Source organism: Physella acuta, unplaced genomic scaffold, assembly GCF_028476545.2.
Source record: "Physella acuta isolate Inbredline_101_S28 unplaced genomic scaffold, ASM2847654v3 ptg001912l, whole genome shotgun sequence".
Classification (NCBI taxonomy): domain Eukaryota; kingdom Metazoa; phylum Mollusca; class Gastropoda; family Physidae; genus Physella; species Physella acuta.
Window position 1 is genome coordinate 44,793 of NW_026733417.1, and position 16,121 is coordinate 60,913.

Below are 16,121 nucleotides of genomic sequence, written 5' to 3' on the forward strand. Positions count from 1 at the left end.
ACTATCTTAAGAGCGACGTCATTTATGAGCGATCTAAAATAATTGATTTGCTTACTGCAAATAAAGTGTTCAAAAGTTCGACCTCCCAACAATTGTTGTGGTCTTGGATGCACACTATTAAGTCTGATAAGGTCTATTAGTCATTCATGTCAACTATATTAAAAAAAAAAGAAAAATTACTATACAGGGGGGTCATCCATAAATGATGTCACGCTTTTTTGACGATTTTTACCTCCCCCCCCCCTCCCCTCCGTCACACAAAGCCAGACCCCCCCTAAAATGACGTCACACCTCAGCCTACAACCCCCCCCCCTCAAAATTGCAGTTGAATTGTTTTTAAACAGCTATATTTTTCCAAAATCTTGTCTGAACTCTGTCAAAATAGAGTATTTTAATCAATTGTTATTACAATGTAATAAAACAGTTTTTTAAAACGCAAAATATCGTCTAAAATTCGTTTTGTAACATTGCTTTTTTAAAATGCAAAAATGTGACGTCGCACCATCTGAACCCCTCCCCCTCATCACACAACGTCACAAAATTACGGACCCCCCTCCCCCCTACGAGTGTGACGTCATTTATGGACGACCCCCGGCATATATTAAAACAATACAAAACAATCATATTACACCACAAAATCAACACAAAAGACATGCGAATAGACAATTTGTTGTTTTTAAAACATGGCCGCTGCTTGTATTTACTCATTGTTGTCTCGAACGGGGTAGTTTAAAGTTTATTCCAGGATATTTATGACTGGTTTGGTCTTGGATTGTGATTTGTTATTCAATTATCTGTTATATTATGTAAAATATGACATAAATATGGCCAAATGAAAGAAATATTCATTAGTTACCTTCATCGCACATTACTAGCTACGCTGGAATTTACGACGCTAAACTAAGATTTTACCCTACTTAGGATAATTAAAATTAAATAGGCTAGATCTAGTATTTTTTGGCCTAGTAGGTCCCCAAAACTTCTAGAAAACACAGACAGTGACTAATGTCTAATGAGTCTAATGTAATGACTCAATCTCCAATCATCACGAGACAGACATTCAGAAATTATTTGAAACAAAAAAAAGCAAAACAAATCATTAAAATTAAAATACTTGAGTGCTGGATTCGTCACTTTTAAACATCCAGGCTAGTAGAGAGGATGGGTAAGGCGTTGATGTCTGAATATATTTAATTCAGAATAGTTAATTAGGCTAAGATCAAAATTCAGTTAATAATCCCTTCAGCTTTAGTTAAATATTTAATAAATAATAATCAGCAGGAATCTATAAACAATAACAGGAAGTAAAATCATGAAAAATTATTTCCGGTTGTTTATAAATTTATAACAAAATATTATTGTCCATGGCAACAGAAACTGCTTCGTTTAAAAATTAAAATGTAGAAGATTATAAATGATAACATCTTTAAGATTAAGTGCACATTTGAGAAGGGTAAGTGTAGTGGTAAAAATATAATGTATCATTTTTAATTTATAAATTAGATATATATTGAATTTTTAAAAAATTACAAAAAAATAATTATAATTTGTGCTAAAATTGTATTGTATTGGACTGCGTGGCCGAACTGTATAATACAATAGCGCCTGTTTCGTGCAACAGTGAGTGCGCCCAGCCATGAATGGGACCTGACAAATGTTAGGGAAAGTAAATGCAACTGGATATGGAGCTGACCACACTATCCCTTCATATTCCGTGGTCATAGAAAAAGGGAAACTCTAATCAGGGGCGGAACTACAGTCAGAGTTTCTTCCCCCCCCCCCCCGAATTTTTTTTACCGCCCCTCCCCCCCCCCCCCCCCCGAACGAATATATACTTTTAACAGTGTCCGCCCCCCCCCCAAGAAAGTCTACCGCCCCCTCCCCCCCCCCCCCCCGAAAATTTCGAGTGCCCCTCCCCGGAGAAAAAAGTCTGGAAGAAACACTGACTACAGTGCCACCGTGGGGGGGGGGGGGGGGGGCAACGCCATTTAGGGGCCCACAGCCGACCATAATAAAAAATTTTATAGTTTAAAAAAAAAAAATTCTTGCATTTTTGACTTGATGGGTGTTTCGTAAAAAGATCGCCATAGCTGCGGTTGGATTATCTTTATTCTATAGACACCACCCCACGCTCTTGTATATTCTTTTTCCCTTTGTTTTTAAACCACTGTGAAAGCCGAGTCCTCTTTCTCCTACACACTTATCAAAGATAAGCAAACGTTCAAACCACTTCCATGACTTATTTCCCTTTTTTAAATAGTCAAATAGGGTGCCCATAAGCTCCATTTAATAGATTTTTAATAAACACATTAAAAAGCAATTACTTCTCTTAATTGTTACTTTTTTTACTACTTACTAAAGAATGACATTGTATAAAAAGGAAACGTATTTAATATTCATAATATAAATATATATAAATATAAATAAAAATAAACATAACACGAGACACCATTACTTATACAAAGCTTTCATGTTTTTATTGCTTTTATTTTTGTTGCTTGCAAATACAATTTTAACTAAAGAAAATGCACGCTAATTTTGTTAGTGTTTATAAAAAGCTATTTTTTGTAAATGTTTATCTATTTTTTAAAAAAAATATTCGTACATATGTAAGAAATAAGGATAAGTTGTGTTGTAGCTTCACTAAAATTAGAACAATTATTTATTTTTTATTCAGAGTTTCTTCCTTTCTAAGTCGACACCCCAGACTATCTATCTATATATATAATTCTCTTCTGGGAGACAATAGAAAACAAGCTGCAAGCGCGCCTTGCAGTCCCCTCTCTTCCTCTCTATCACTACCACCCCCACCCCACCCCCACATGGTCTGGTGAGCTGTGGTTCACGCTAAATGTTTACAAATCGTAGAGCCGGGTTTAGTGACGGCTACTAGGGGCAGATAATTTAGTTTGAAACGATTTTAAACTTACAGGAGGTAACTAAGAGGAGGCTGCTTTCACGGGGGGAGGGGGGTGTATGGTAGGTGTTGGGGAAAGGGGGGGTTAGTCTTTTAAAGCAAATATTTTCAGTGGCAGCATTGGTACTGTCGAATTCACAAATTATGAATTACTGAAAAGTAGAAAATAAAACAACAAAATAGCGGCGTATGATACGCCGCGGGTCGGCTCGTATATACTTAATTCTCTTCTGGGAGACGCTAGAAAACAAGCTGTAAGCGCGCCTAGCAGTCCCCTCTCTTCCTCTCTATTACCCCCCCCCCCCATACCCACATGGTCTGGTGAGCTGTGGTTCACGCTGTTTACAAGCGTATAGACCGGTTTAGTGACGGCTATTAGGGGCAGATAATTTAGTCTGAAACGATTTTAAACTTAGGGGAGGTAACTAAGAGGAGGCTGCTTTCACGAGGAGGGGGTGGGGAAAGGAAGGTTTTAGTGTTTTAAAGCAAATATTTTCAGTGGCAGCATTAGTACTGTCGAATTCACAAATTATGCATTATTGAAAAGTAGAAAAAAACAACAACTAAATAGCGTCGGCTCATTGAAAATATTTGCTTAAAATCCCGATCAGTAAATTTAGACGATCTTTATCCTGTCCCTTATTTATTGTATCATTTATATCCGTGACCGGCTCTAAGTCATTGAGCCACAGTCAGTGGCGTAGCCAGGATCGTCTCAAGGGGGGGGGGGTTCCAATTTTTACCCGGGGACAAGCTTTCGATTTGCACCCCTCCCCTCAGACTTTTGATTTGCACCCCCCTCAAACTTTCGATTTGCACCCCCCCCTCTCAAACTTTCGATTTGCACCCCCCCCCTCAAACTTTCGATTTGCACCCCCCTCATACTTTATATATATACCGAGGGGTCTATGGGGGGGGGGGTTATGACTCCCCCCCTGCCTACGCCACTGGCCACAGTTCACTTGTCACCTGGCTCATCGAATCATCGAAAGAATCCTTAATATTTAATCCAGTTATCTCCCAATTTTTATTGAATATACTAGCCTAATCTTGAAGTAAGTTTTTATAGTAACTAATCAATAACTAGGTAATTTATTAACGTATGCATTAGCAGTGCGACAAAATTAAGTTAATGATTTGGCTTTGGGGTCATCCATAAATGACGTCACGCTTTTTTTGACGATTTTTACCCCCCCCCCCCCTCCCCTCCGTCACACGTCGTTACAAAAAAAGCCAGACCCCCCCCCCCCTAAAATGACGTCACACCTCAACCTATAAATCCCCTCAAAATTGCAGTTGAATGTTTTTAAAACATCGATTTTATTTCCAAAATCTCTGTCTAAACTATTACAATTTATTAAAACAGTTATCTAAAACGCGAAATAACGTCTAAAATTCGTTTTCTAACATTGCTTTTTTATAATGCAAAAATGTGACTTCGCAACATCGGAACCCCCCTCCCCCTCATCACACATCGTCACAAAATTACGGACCCCCCCCCCCCCCGAGCACCTACGAGTGTGACGTCATTTATGGATGACCCCAAAGTAGAAAATAAAACAACTAAATAGCAGCGTATGATACGCCGCGGGTCGGCTCGTTGAAAATATTTGCTTAAAACCCCGATCAGTAAATTTAGACGATCATTAATTATTCTGTCCCTTATTTATTGTAACATTTATATCCGTGACCGGCTCTAAGTCATTGAGCCACAGTCAGTGGCGTAGCCAGGATCGTCTCAAGGGGGGGGGGGGTTCAAATTTTTACCCGGGGACAAGCTTTCAATTTGCACCCCCCCCCCTTCCCCCCCTCAGACTTTTGATTTGCACCCCCCTCAAACTTTCGATTTGCTCCCCCCCTCATACTTTATATATATACCGAGGGATCTATGGGAGGGGGGTTATGCCCCCCCCTAACCCCCCCCCTTCTGCCTACGCCACTGGCCACAGTTCACTTGTCTCCTTCTCATCGAGTGATCGAAAGAATCCTTAATATTTAATCCAGTTATCTCCCAATTTTTATTGAATATACTAGCCTAATCTTGAAGTAAGTTTTTATAGTAACTAATCAATAACTAGTTAATTTATTAACGTATGCATTAGCAGTGCGACAAAATTAAGTTAATGATTTGGCTTTGGGGTCATCCATAAATGACGTCACGCTTTTTTTGACGATTTTTACCCCCCCCCCCCCCTCCCCTCCGTCACACGTCGTCACAAAAAGCCAGACCCCCCCCTAAAATGACGTCACACCTCAACCTACAACCCCCTCAAAATTGCAGTTGAATTTTTTTTAAACATCGATATTTTTCTAAAATCTTGTCTAAACTATTACAATTTATTAAAACGGTTATCTAAAACGCGAAATAACGTCTAAAATTTGTTTCCTAACATTCCTTTTTTTATAATGCAAAAGTGTGACGTCGCAACATCTGAACCCCCCCCCCCCCCCTCCCCTCATCACACATCGTCACAAAATTACGAAACCCCCCCCCCCTCCCCCCTACGAGTGTGACGTCATTTATGCATGACCCCTATAAACCCATAAACAGGTATTTTGATTGAAGTAAATGTCTAGAATATAACTAACTTCTAGGTTCGGAGAAAAATAAGAGCATTGGAAATAAGAATAAAAAATTAATTAGTGTGACGTCATTTATGCATGACCCCTATAAACCCATAAACAGGTATTTTGATTGAAGTAAATGTCTAGAATATAACTAGCTTCTAGGTTCGGAGAAAAATAAGAGCATTGGAAATAAGAATAAAAAATTAATTAGTTAAGTAGACTGATCTGAAAGGCGAAGCATAAAGGGGTGCTAGCAGAGGCGTTGCGAGGGGGGTGTGGGGCGGGGGGGGGGGGACATATGTCCCCGGGCGACGACCTTAGGGGGGGGGGGGCGCCAAATTGAAAGGTTGAGGGGGGTGCAAATCGAAAGTATGAGGGGGGTGCAAATGAAAAGTTCGAGGGGGGGTGCAAATCGAAAGTTTGTCCCCGGGCGCCGGGAAGGGTCGCTAAGCCTCTGGGTGCTAGGGAGGGGAATGATGGCGGGGGGGGGGTTATTTGTTGGAGGAGGGGGGGGGGGGTAGATTTAATACTTAAATTTAATGTGTAGGTCACTATACTGTGAGGTGTGTGTGTGGTGGGGGGGTAAACTTTTTTGATGGGGGTGGGTAGATTTAATATTTAGATGTAATATGTAGGTCACTATATTGTGAAAGATATAACGGTTGGGGGGGGGGTTAACATTTTTTTTGGAGAGGGAGGGGGTGTAGATTTAATCTTTAAATTTAATGTGTAGGTCACATGTGTGTGTATGTGGGGGGGGGGATAACAATCTTTTTTGTTGGAGGGGGGGAGAAGATTCAATATTTAAATGTAATGTGTAGGTCATTACACTGTGACGGATAGAACGGTGGGGCGTGGCAATAGAGCACACAGTAGCATATTCAAAAGTCGTGGGTTTATGTTTTCAGACTCGACTTGGTAAGATTTCCCTGAGGTCACACCAATGTGAAGGTTACCTGACGCGAATCGAGAAAAGTAAAGATTATCACAAAAACTTCATACATTGAGTTTAAAAAAAAAACTCAGATGGGCTCTACTTCATCTGCCCCATTGGTCGTCAGGTCTGGAAAGAATACCTCAATACGTAAGATATCCATACCGTCTTTAAAATTTAAACACAGCTTTGTAAAAATTTGCGTTGTATTTGTAAGTTGATTGAATTGAATATATAAATATAGTTTTTAAGAAAATCTGATGTTAGGTCATGGTTAAAGAAGACATTTCGCCATCTGGATTTTGTAGGGCTTTCTTTTGTCGCCATATGTTCACCAAACAGATCAATAATAAAACGATGAATAGAATCGCAACAGCAAGTAATATTGTAAGTCCAATGATCGTGGGCTTTAAGTCTGAAAATACAAATAAAGTTTGTTAAAATGTTTGAAATTGTAAGCATCTAAGTCGACATGAGCGTATGTTGTCAATAGATTCATTACATAGTGTCCTTTGTAATTGTGGAGAATTAATGTGAAAAAAGGGGTGAGGCGCTACAACACACATACTCTCTCTCTCTCTCTCTCTCTCTCTCTCTCTCTCTCTCTCTCTCTCTCTCTCTCTCTCTCACACCACACACACACACTGCCTATGCCACTGCACACACAAAAACAAATTTTTATTTCATATCAGCCTTCCACATTGAACAGGTACGGAGTGCACGTGATGTCATAGTTGCTATGCCAGCGCTATGATAAACAACACACCGGGTTCGTTAATGTATGTGTAGGAAGGCAATACTGCTAGGGACGGTCCTGATTGAGGGGGGGGGTGAGGTAGACACAAGAGATGGCTGGATGACATCAATGACTCATCACCTTTTCCCGGTCATGCCCAAGACACACCTAACGTGTTAGGTACCCATCGGAGCTGGGTGGACTCAGGGACAATCTACCGATTTGAACTCGGATTCGAACTCGAGACTTTCGGGTTAGCAATCTAGCTCTCTACCGCTAGGTCATCAAGCACCTGGACAATACTTCCTTTACAGACTCACTATAGACAGCAGAGGACCGGGACATATGACATGGTATTGTGAAGGAGGCAACAGTGGCGCCTCAACGTCTCTCACACTCGGTTGTTGGGTACGAAAGGATAACATCAGGATAGGAACCAACCCAAGGCTTAAGATTGAAGGTGAGTGTCCAATACCTTGGCTCTCTGAGCCAGATGTCTTGTCCAGTGTGAAGTCCCCGCAGGTAGGGAAGCCTGGTGGCGGCTGTGGGTGCTTGGAGAAAGATTCGTTGAACAGAACGGCCATACCGTCTGTGTTGTGGAGCTCGATGTGACAGTGCATGATCCCAAAGTCCTGGGTTGTCGGCCCTTATCCGTACAACAACGTACCTGGTAAATGGATGCATGGGAACTATGTTACATTTTTTAAAAAAAACAAAGTCTAGGGATAGTTTAAGGATAGTTACTCAACTTTTGTACACACACAGTTGTCAAACTTTGGTAGGTATTTTTTTAAAAAAAGAAGTTTATTATTTGTAATATCTAAACCAAATAGTATTTACAAAACGAACCCGCCGGTAGGAACGATAACTGTGTCTTTCATTATAGGACGATCCAACTTCAGCTCCGGGACGTTGTTACCTCCCCATGAGCTGTTGGCCCATCTCGCGGCGTTGCAATAACTCGGTTTGTTTTTACCACAGTCAATGTCGGGGTTATCTCCCATTAGTTTACCTACAAAATGTAAATTATTTTCTAAATTTTTGTTCCGGTAAAAAGAAAACAAACAACTAAAACTTGTGTTCTACAATTTTGTTTTTTTACCAGACCCAAAAATTTGAAAATTCACAATTAGTTGATTTGAAGATCTGCAGTTAAAAATTATAACAATACTTAAAACTATATTAATTATGAATTCATACTTTAAGGGGCTTCAAATGTAAAACTCTGAACTCTGGATATCCTACGAATATGTTAATTTTTCAAGACGGCGCTGATGTCATGGTTACCAAATTTCCCCACCCATAAGTTTTTAATGGAAACACAGGCTAATGTACCCAATAAAAGCTGTAAAGAAATACATGTTTCCTGTCTAGTATTAAAAGTATTAGTATTTTTTTCTATTACATGAGCCCACCCCCTTAAAGGCAGTGTTTTTTTCCAGAATTTTTTTCTCCGGGGGGGGGGGGTGGGGGGGGGGGGCACTTGATATTTTCGGGTGGGGGGCGGACAACATTTTCGGGGGGGGGGGGGGGCGAGCACTAGTAAAAGTAGATGTTTTTCTAAATTTTTATAAATTCCTTTTCGTTCTGGGGGTGGGGGGTGGTAGATTTTCTTCGGGGGGGGGGGACTCCGAGAAATGTGGTCCGTAATTTCTATTTAAATTTTACTCTTTTCAATTTCGTCTGAACACCCCCCCCCCCACCCCAGGAGAGATCCTTGGAAGAATCACTGCATCTATGACTCACCAAAACACCCCCGCCCACACGCAAGAATTTGAATTTTCACCTCTGTATGTTATTATTTCAGTATGTATTTATTGTTAAGTGTAGGAACACTTTGGCGCAGAAGGTTACATTCGCAGAGAAATTCCCCAAAACTATTCCAAGCACCGAGTTACTTTCAACTCCACTCACCCGCCGTCAAGACCAGTGTTTCTTCCAGGCATCTCTTCGGACCCCCCCCCCCCCCCCACCAAAGAAAGTCCACCTCACCCCCCCCCCCCCCGAACGAAACGGAAACTTATATAGAAAATTAATACTTTTACCGGTGTCCTCCCCCCCCCCGAATTCTCAATTGCCCCCCCCCCCCCACCCCTATGCAGAAAAAAATCTGGAAGAAACACTGATCAAGACTGTGAGCTCTACCATTCAACAAACTAACCCAGCAGGTATTTTAAGTTCACAATTCCAGGCTTTTTCACAACAAACAAACACAAGTGGTCTTACCCGTTGTTTGATTATAGATAGGGTAACCCATTTTGACAATATAAAAATCATGGCCGTGCAAATGAATAGGATGAGCCCAGCCTTTTCCTGTACCCAGATCTAAAAATACCATCTGGTAAACTTTATTATGCTGAAAATAGAATGTAAGGATATAGGGATATAGGCATGCATATATATATATATATATATATATATATATATATATATATATATATATATAATATATATATTATATATATATGCGCTGGGTGTGCTAGATTGTTTTATCCAGTTTGAGTTGTATAAAACAACAGAAATACATACACAACTAATAACAGCAAATACTATCATAGACAATGACACTATGTAAGTATATCCTGTTTGTACCAGTGTATACTGCTTACACTTGCCAGTGCAACTATGTCCACACTTATGTGGTAATCCTCTTGGTAACCTCTTACATTCCAGGATGTGTGGATTGTTGAAATGTGTTTCTCATTGAACCTTGTGTTTTGATCGTGAATTAATGTGGTTTTTAAAAACTCCTTTGATAGATTAGTTTTGATAAAAGTGGCAACGTACGTGTAGGTCGATTGTGTGGGTGCACTCACACAACTTGTCTTCTCCGCAGTCTTGTAGGTCACATTGTGTGTTGATTTGTGTGGGCTGGGTGAGGGCTGACACGGGCGGCATCTAGATAAACATGGTAGGGTTAGGGTTGTTATGGGGTAGGGTTGTCATGGGGTAGGGTTGTCATGGGGTAGGGTTGTCATGGGGTAGGGTTGTTATGGGGTAGGGTTAGGGTTGTCATGGGGTCAGTTGTCATTTGGGTAGGGTTGTCATGGGTTAGGATTGTCATGGGTAAGGTTGTCATGGGGTAGGGTTAGGGTTGTTATGGGGTAGGGGGAGGGTTGTCACGGGGTAGGGTAAGGGTTGTCTGGGGTAGGGTTGTCATGGGTTAGGGTTGTCATGGGGTAGGGTTGTCATGGGGTATGGTTGTTATGGGGTAGGGTTAGGGTTGTCATGGGAGGCATCTAGAAAAACATGGGTAGGGTTAGGGTTAGGGTTGTTATGGGGTAGGGTTGTTATGGGGTGGTAAGGTTTGGGTTGTCTGGGGTCAGTTGTCATGGATAAGGTTGTCATTGGGTAGGGGTAGGGTTGATATGGGGTAGGGTTGTTATGGGGTGGTAGGGTTTTGGGTTGTCTGGGGTAGGGTTAGGGTTGTCATGGGGTCAGTTGTCATTTGGGTAGGGTTGTCATGGGTTAGGATTGTCATGGGGTAAGGTTGTCATTGGGGTAGGGTTAGGGTTAGGGTTGTTATGGGGTAGGGGGAGGGTTGTCACGGGGTAGGGTAAGGGTTGTCTGGGGTAGGGTTGTCATGTGGTAGGGTTATGGTTGTCACGGGTAGGTTTGTAACGGGGTAGGGTTGTCATGGGGTAGGGTTAGGGGTTGTCATGGGGGTAGGGTTAGAGTTGACACGGACGGCATTTAGAAAACAGCAAGCTATACGCATACTGGGGAATAGGATGGTGAGTTTTCCCCGATTCGGGCAATCGCCTCGTTGTTCATGAATGCAATAGAAACTAGGAATGGCACAGGGGATTTTTAAAAAAATGGTCACGCCCAGTATGATAGCACTCAGAAACCCTTCCAACTTTTTGAAAAAAAAAATCCATTAAAATATAATTAACATGAATTGTGATGCTTTTCAGGAACAAGGCAGAAGCATCTAATCAGAGTATTGGGTTCATTCGTACCAGCGCTATAAAAGATGAATATACATTCGCGTTCAACTTAATAATGACGTTTTCTTTATTTTATAGCAGTTATACTTAATCATTTTGAAGGTACCAAACCTCATGAGTTCCATATGCGCATTCACTGAACCGTTTTTTAAATAGCTCTATCGTCGGCACTGACAAAAATTCGATCGAGAATCATATGAGACGGATATGACCTCCGCCGAACTATTGAAACTGACTCACCGAACCTCTGGGGTTTGATCGAACTCAGGTTAAGATCACATTTTAGAACATCGCTCATAATATCAGCTTAACACAACCCGAAAAGTACTTAGAAATGTTTGTCAAGTCTTTGCCCACACTGATACACTGACGAAGAGCTTGGGTTGAGAAGTTCATCATACATATAATTGTCTTTAATTAGTGATAATACTAACCCTACCCGTAAAATTACTATTTGTATAAAAACTCATTTCAGTTACCATTTTTATTTATTTACAAAGGTTTGAAAGTTGACTTCAACAAGTCCAAACAAATTGTTGAATAAAGATTTGGCTCGAAAACTAACATTTTTTTCTGGCTACATAAATATTGTAGACCAGTAAACAAAAATGTTAAAGAAGCTATAATTAAATATCTCTTTACTTTAAAATGTCGTCCATTCACCGAGCCAGGCGTCCATGTAGTTTCCAGGAAAAGCGAAGTTGAGAAAAATTTCCTCGACGTCTTCAGAAGATGCCCGGATATCGTTGTCAATGTCCTGTAGGGCATTGACCTCGCTTAAAGGCTTGCAGTCTGTATAGGTTTCAGCGGGGTAGTAGTGTAGGGGCAGTTTAAGACTAGACATCTGGTGAAGTTTTAGGAATATGGGCAGTTTAAGACTAGACATCTGGTGAAGATTTAGGAATATGGGCAGTTAAGACATTTGGTGATGATTTAGGAATATGGGCAGTTTAAGACATCTGGTGAAGATTTAGGAATATGGGCAGTTTAAGACATTTGGTGATGATTTAGGAATATGGGCAGTTTAAGACTAGACATCTGGTGAAAAAGTAGGAATATGGCCAGTTTAAGACTAGACATCTGGTGAAGTTTTAGGAATATGGGCAGTTTAAGACTAGACATCTGGTGAAGATTTAGGAATAAGGGCAGTTTAAGGACATTTGGTGATGATTTAGGAATATGGTCAGTTTGAGATATCTGGTTATGGTTTAGGAAATGGGCAGTTTAAGACAAGGCATCTGGTTTTAGACAAGGATACGCACAGTTTAAGACATTTGGTGAAGATTTATGGGATATGGGCGGTGAAGATTTATTTATTGATAGCAGACAAGAATTGTTACACAATGGCAATTGTAACCTAGCCGCTCTTCGGGGGGGGGGGGGGGGGGGGGAGAAGAAAGGAGGGGGGGGGGCTCCGAAGAGATCAGTGTTTCTTCCAGACTTTTTTCTCCGGGGGTGCACTTGAAATTTTCGGGGGGGGGGGGGCGGACAACAATTTTCGGGGGTGGGGGGGGGGGGGGGGCGGACACTGTCAAAAGTATGTATTTTCTATATAAATTCCATTTCGTTCGGGGAGGCGGTAGACTTTCTTTGCGGGGGGGGGGGGGGTGGGCACCGCCCCCGAAGAGATGCCTGGAGGAAACTCTGGAAGAGATGCCTGAAAGAAACTCTTAAAAACGAACCTGTCGTCCTGCGAGCACCGTTTCCTCACGGTTTTTGGCTCAGCGACCGGCGCGCCGTTGTATCTAAGAATAGCTTCGGCCACGTGGTTCTGCACGTTCACCTCCAGAGTTTCCGCCCTTATCCAATAATTTTCGACACTCTGATTGGCTGTGACGACAAAATCGTATCGCTCCCCAGGGTTGATGATGAAAGACTCTACAGGAACTGCCTCGAACTCGTTTCTGGAACAAACATAGTCTACATTTTTTTTTGGGTGGAAAATATTCGAAGAGTAATAAGAACTACAAACCGATTCCACTGGAAGAGCCAGTCCAACCCTACTGTTGCATACACGCATGTACGAGAAAGTTTTTAGGGGAGCTAACTCCCGCTTTTTAGATAAAATATTAGCTTTACTCCCCCCCCCTCTAACCGAATAGAAGACTCAGGTTGCTTGGACTTAATTGAAGTAAGAAAATTAATATAGCGTGAGTGTATGACTTATCCATTGGTGGATACAGCCGTATGACTTATCCGTCAGTGGATACACGTGTATGACATACCCATCCGTGGATACAACCGTATGACTTACCCATCCGTGGATACAACCGTATGACTTACACATCCGTTGATACAACCGTATGACTTACACATCCGTGGATACAACTATATGACTTACCCATCCCGTGGATACAACTATATGACTTACCCATCCGTGGATACAACTATATGACTTACCCATCCGTGGATACAACCGTATGGACTTACCCATCCGTGGATACAACCGTATGACTTATTCCATCCGTGGATACAACTATTTTGACTTACCCATCCGTGGATACAACTATACGACTTACCCCATCCATGGATACAACTATATGACTTACCCATCCGTGGATACAACTATATGACTTACCCATCCGTGGATACAACCGTATGACTTACCCATCCGTGGATACAACCGTATGACTTATCCATCCGTGGATACAACCATATGACTTACCCATCCGTGGATACAACCGTATGACTTACCCATCCGTGGATACAACCGTATGACTTACCCATCCGTGGATACAACTATATGACTTACCCATCCGTGGATACAACTATATGACTTACCCATCCGTGGATACAACTATATGACTTACCCATCCGTGGATACAGCTATATGACTTACCCATCCGTGGATACAACTATATGACTTACCCATCCGTGGATACAACCCTATGACCTATCAATCACTGGATACAGCTATATGACTTACCCATCCGTGGATACAACTATATGACTTACCCATCCGTGGATACAACCCTATGACCTATCAATCACTGGATACAGCTATATGACTTACCCATCCGTGGATACAACTATATGACTTACCCATCCGTGGATACAACTATATGACTTACCCATCCGTGGATACAACTATATGACTTACCATCCGTGGATACAACCGTATGACTTGTCCGTCAGCGGATACACCTGTATGACTTACCCATCCGTGGATACAGCTATATGACTAACCATCCATGGATACAACCGTATGACTTATCCGTCAGCGGATACACCTGTATGACTTACCCATCTGTGGATACAACTATATGACTTACCCATCCGTGGATACAACCGTATGACTTACCCATCCGTGGATACAACCGTATGACTTATCCATCCGTGGATACAACCATATGACTTACCCATCCGTGGATACAACCGTATGACTTACCCATCCGTGGATACAACCGTAAGACTTACCCATCCGTGGATACAACTATATGACTTACCCATCCGTGGATACAACCGTATGACTTACCCATCCGTGGATACAACCGTATGACTTACCCATCCGTGGATACAACCGTATTACATACCCATCTGTGGATACAACTACATGACTTACCCATCCGTGGATACAACTAAATGACTTACCCATCCGTGGATACAACTATACGACTAACCCATCCATGGATACAACCGTATGACTTACCCATCCGTGGATACAACCGTATGACTTACCCATCCGTGGATACAACCGTATGACTCACCCATCCGTGGATACCACCGTATGACTTATCCATTGGTGGATACAACCCTATGACCTATCAATCACTGGATACAACTAAATGACTTACCCATCTGTGGATACCACCGTCATCGGATGCTGGTCGACAGACACCCTGTAGGGGTAAAGGTTGCCAGCACCAACCACACGAAACCTGGCCAGGTAACAAGATTGATATCAGTTTATTTAGTCACAATTCACATTATTCTGTCACAATTCACATTATTTAGTCACAATAATTCACACTATTCTGTCACAATTCACATTATTCTGTCACATTTCACATTATTCTGTCACAAGTCACATTATTTAGTCACAATTCGCTCTATTCTGTCAAAATTCACATTATTGAGTAGATGTAGCGGACCAGAAACAGAAATGTAATCTTCTAAATATATAATTCTCTACGTGGGGGACCATGCGAGACACCACCACGTAAGGCTTAGCCGTTCCTACCTCGCTCTCTAGACATAGCTACCACTTTTAACCCCCCCCACCCACCCCCGCCGCTGTCTGGTGAGCTGTGGTTCACGACAAATGTTTACAATAGTAGAGCCGGTGGAATTAGTGACGGCTATTAGGGGTAGATAATTTAGTTTTTTAAAACGATTTGAAACTTAGGGGAGGTAACAAAGAGGAGGTTGCTTTCACGAGGGTGGGGGGGGGGAGAGGATGGGGGGGGGGTATCGTCCTTCATGAGCTACTGATAGTGTTTTAAAACAAATATTTTAGTCGCAGCACTGGTAGTGTCGAATTCAATAATTTATGAATTACTGAAAAGTAGAAAATAAAACAACTAAATAGCGGCGTATGATACGCTGCGGGTCGGCTCGTAACTTATAATATCTGTAGCCCATAAAGTAAGTCTATAAAGTCATGTTTATTTGGTCGATGTTTAAAGCTCATTCTTTCATCAAATCGCATTTTTTTAAAAATTCACACCCCACACTCAATAACTATTTACACCCCCCCCCCCCTCCTTTCAACTTTTACTACACTGATTAATGCAGTCTATACCACATACAGGCTTAAGAAAGTGAATCGGGAAAAGCCGGTGCTTATAAAAATCTAGTCCGGCCTTATTCAATACTTTCTGGGTATTTATTTTTTCTCGTTTCGTTTTCAGCCTAATGAAAACCTGACATAAGATCGTGACTAACACCTCAATCTTGACCCTACACCTAAAGTTTTAACTCCTACGCTTACACTAGCAGCAGAATAACCACAATAGAATAATACTGTGCTTAGAGTGTTAGGATGTAACAGGCCTTTTTTTTTTTTTTACTAAGACC

The 16,121-nt window shown here is 41.5% G+C and overlaps 1 protein-coding gene across 1 annotated transcript; it reads right to left on the bottom strand.

The window, feature by feature from the left end:
* Positions 1–6,268: 6,268 nt before the first annotated feature.
* On the bottom strand, positions 6,269–14,983 carry LOC131931198 (uncharacterized; the record flags this gene model as incomplete). Its single annotated transcript, XM_059287906.1, is given in 11 exon segments — positions 6,269–6,834; positions 7,631–7,778; positions 7,780–7,822; positions 8,005–8,167; positions 9,382–9,511; positions 9,943–10,053; positions 11,748–11,789; positions 11,791–11,991; positions 12,206–12,227; positions 12,788–13,009; positions 14,900–14,983. Coding segments are annotated over 11 exon segments (1,318 nt in total), but the record flags the coding sequence as incomplete, so codon positions are not given.
* Between the last annotated feature and the right edge of the window lie 1,138 nt (positions 14,984–16,121).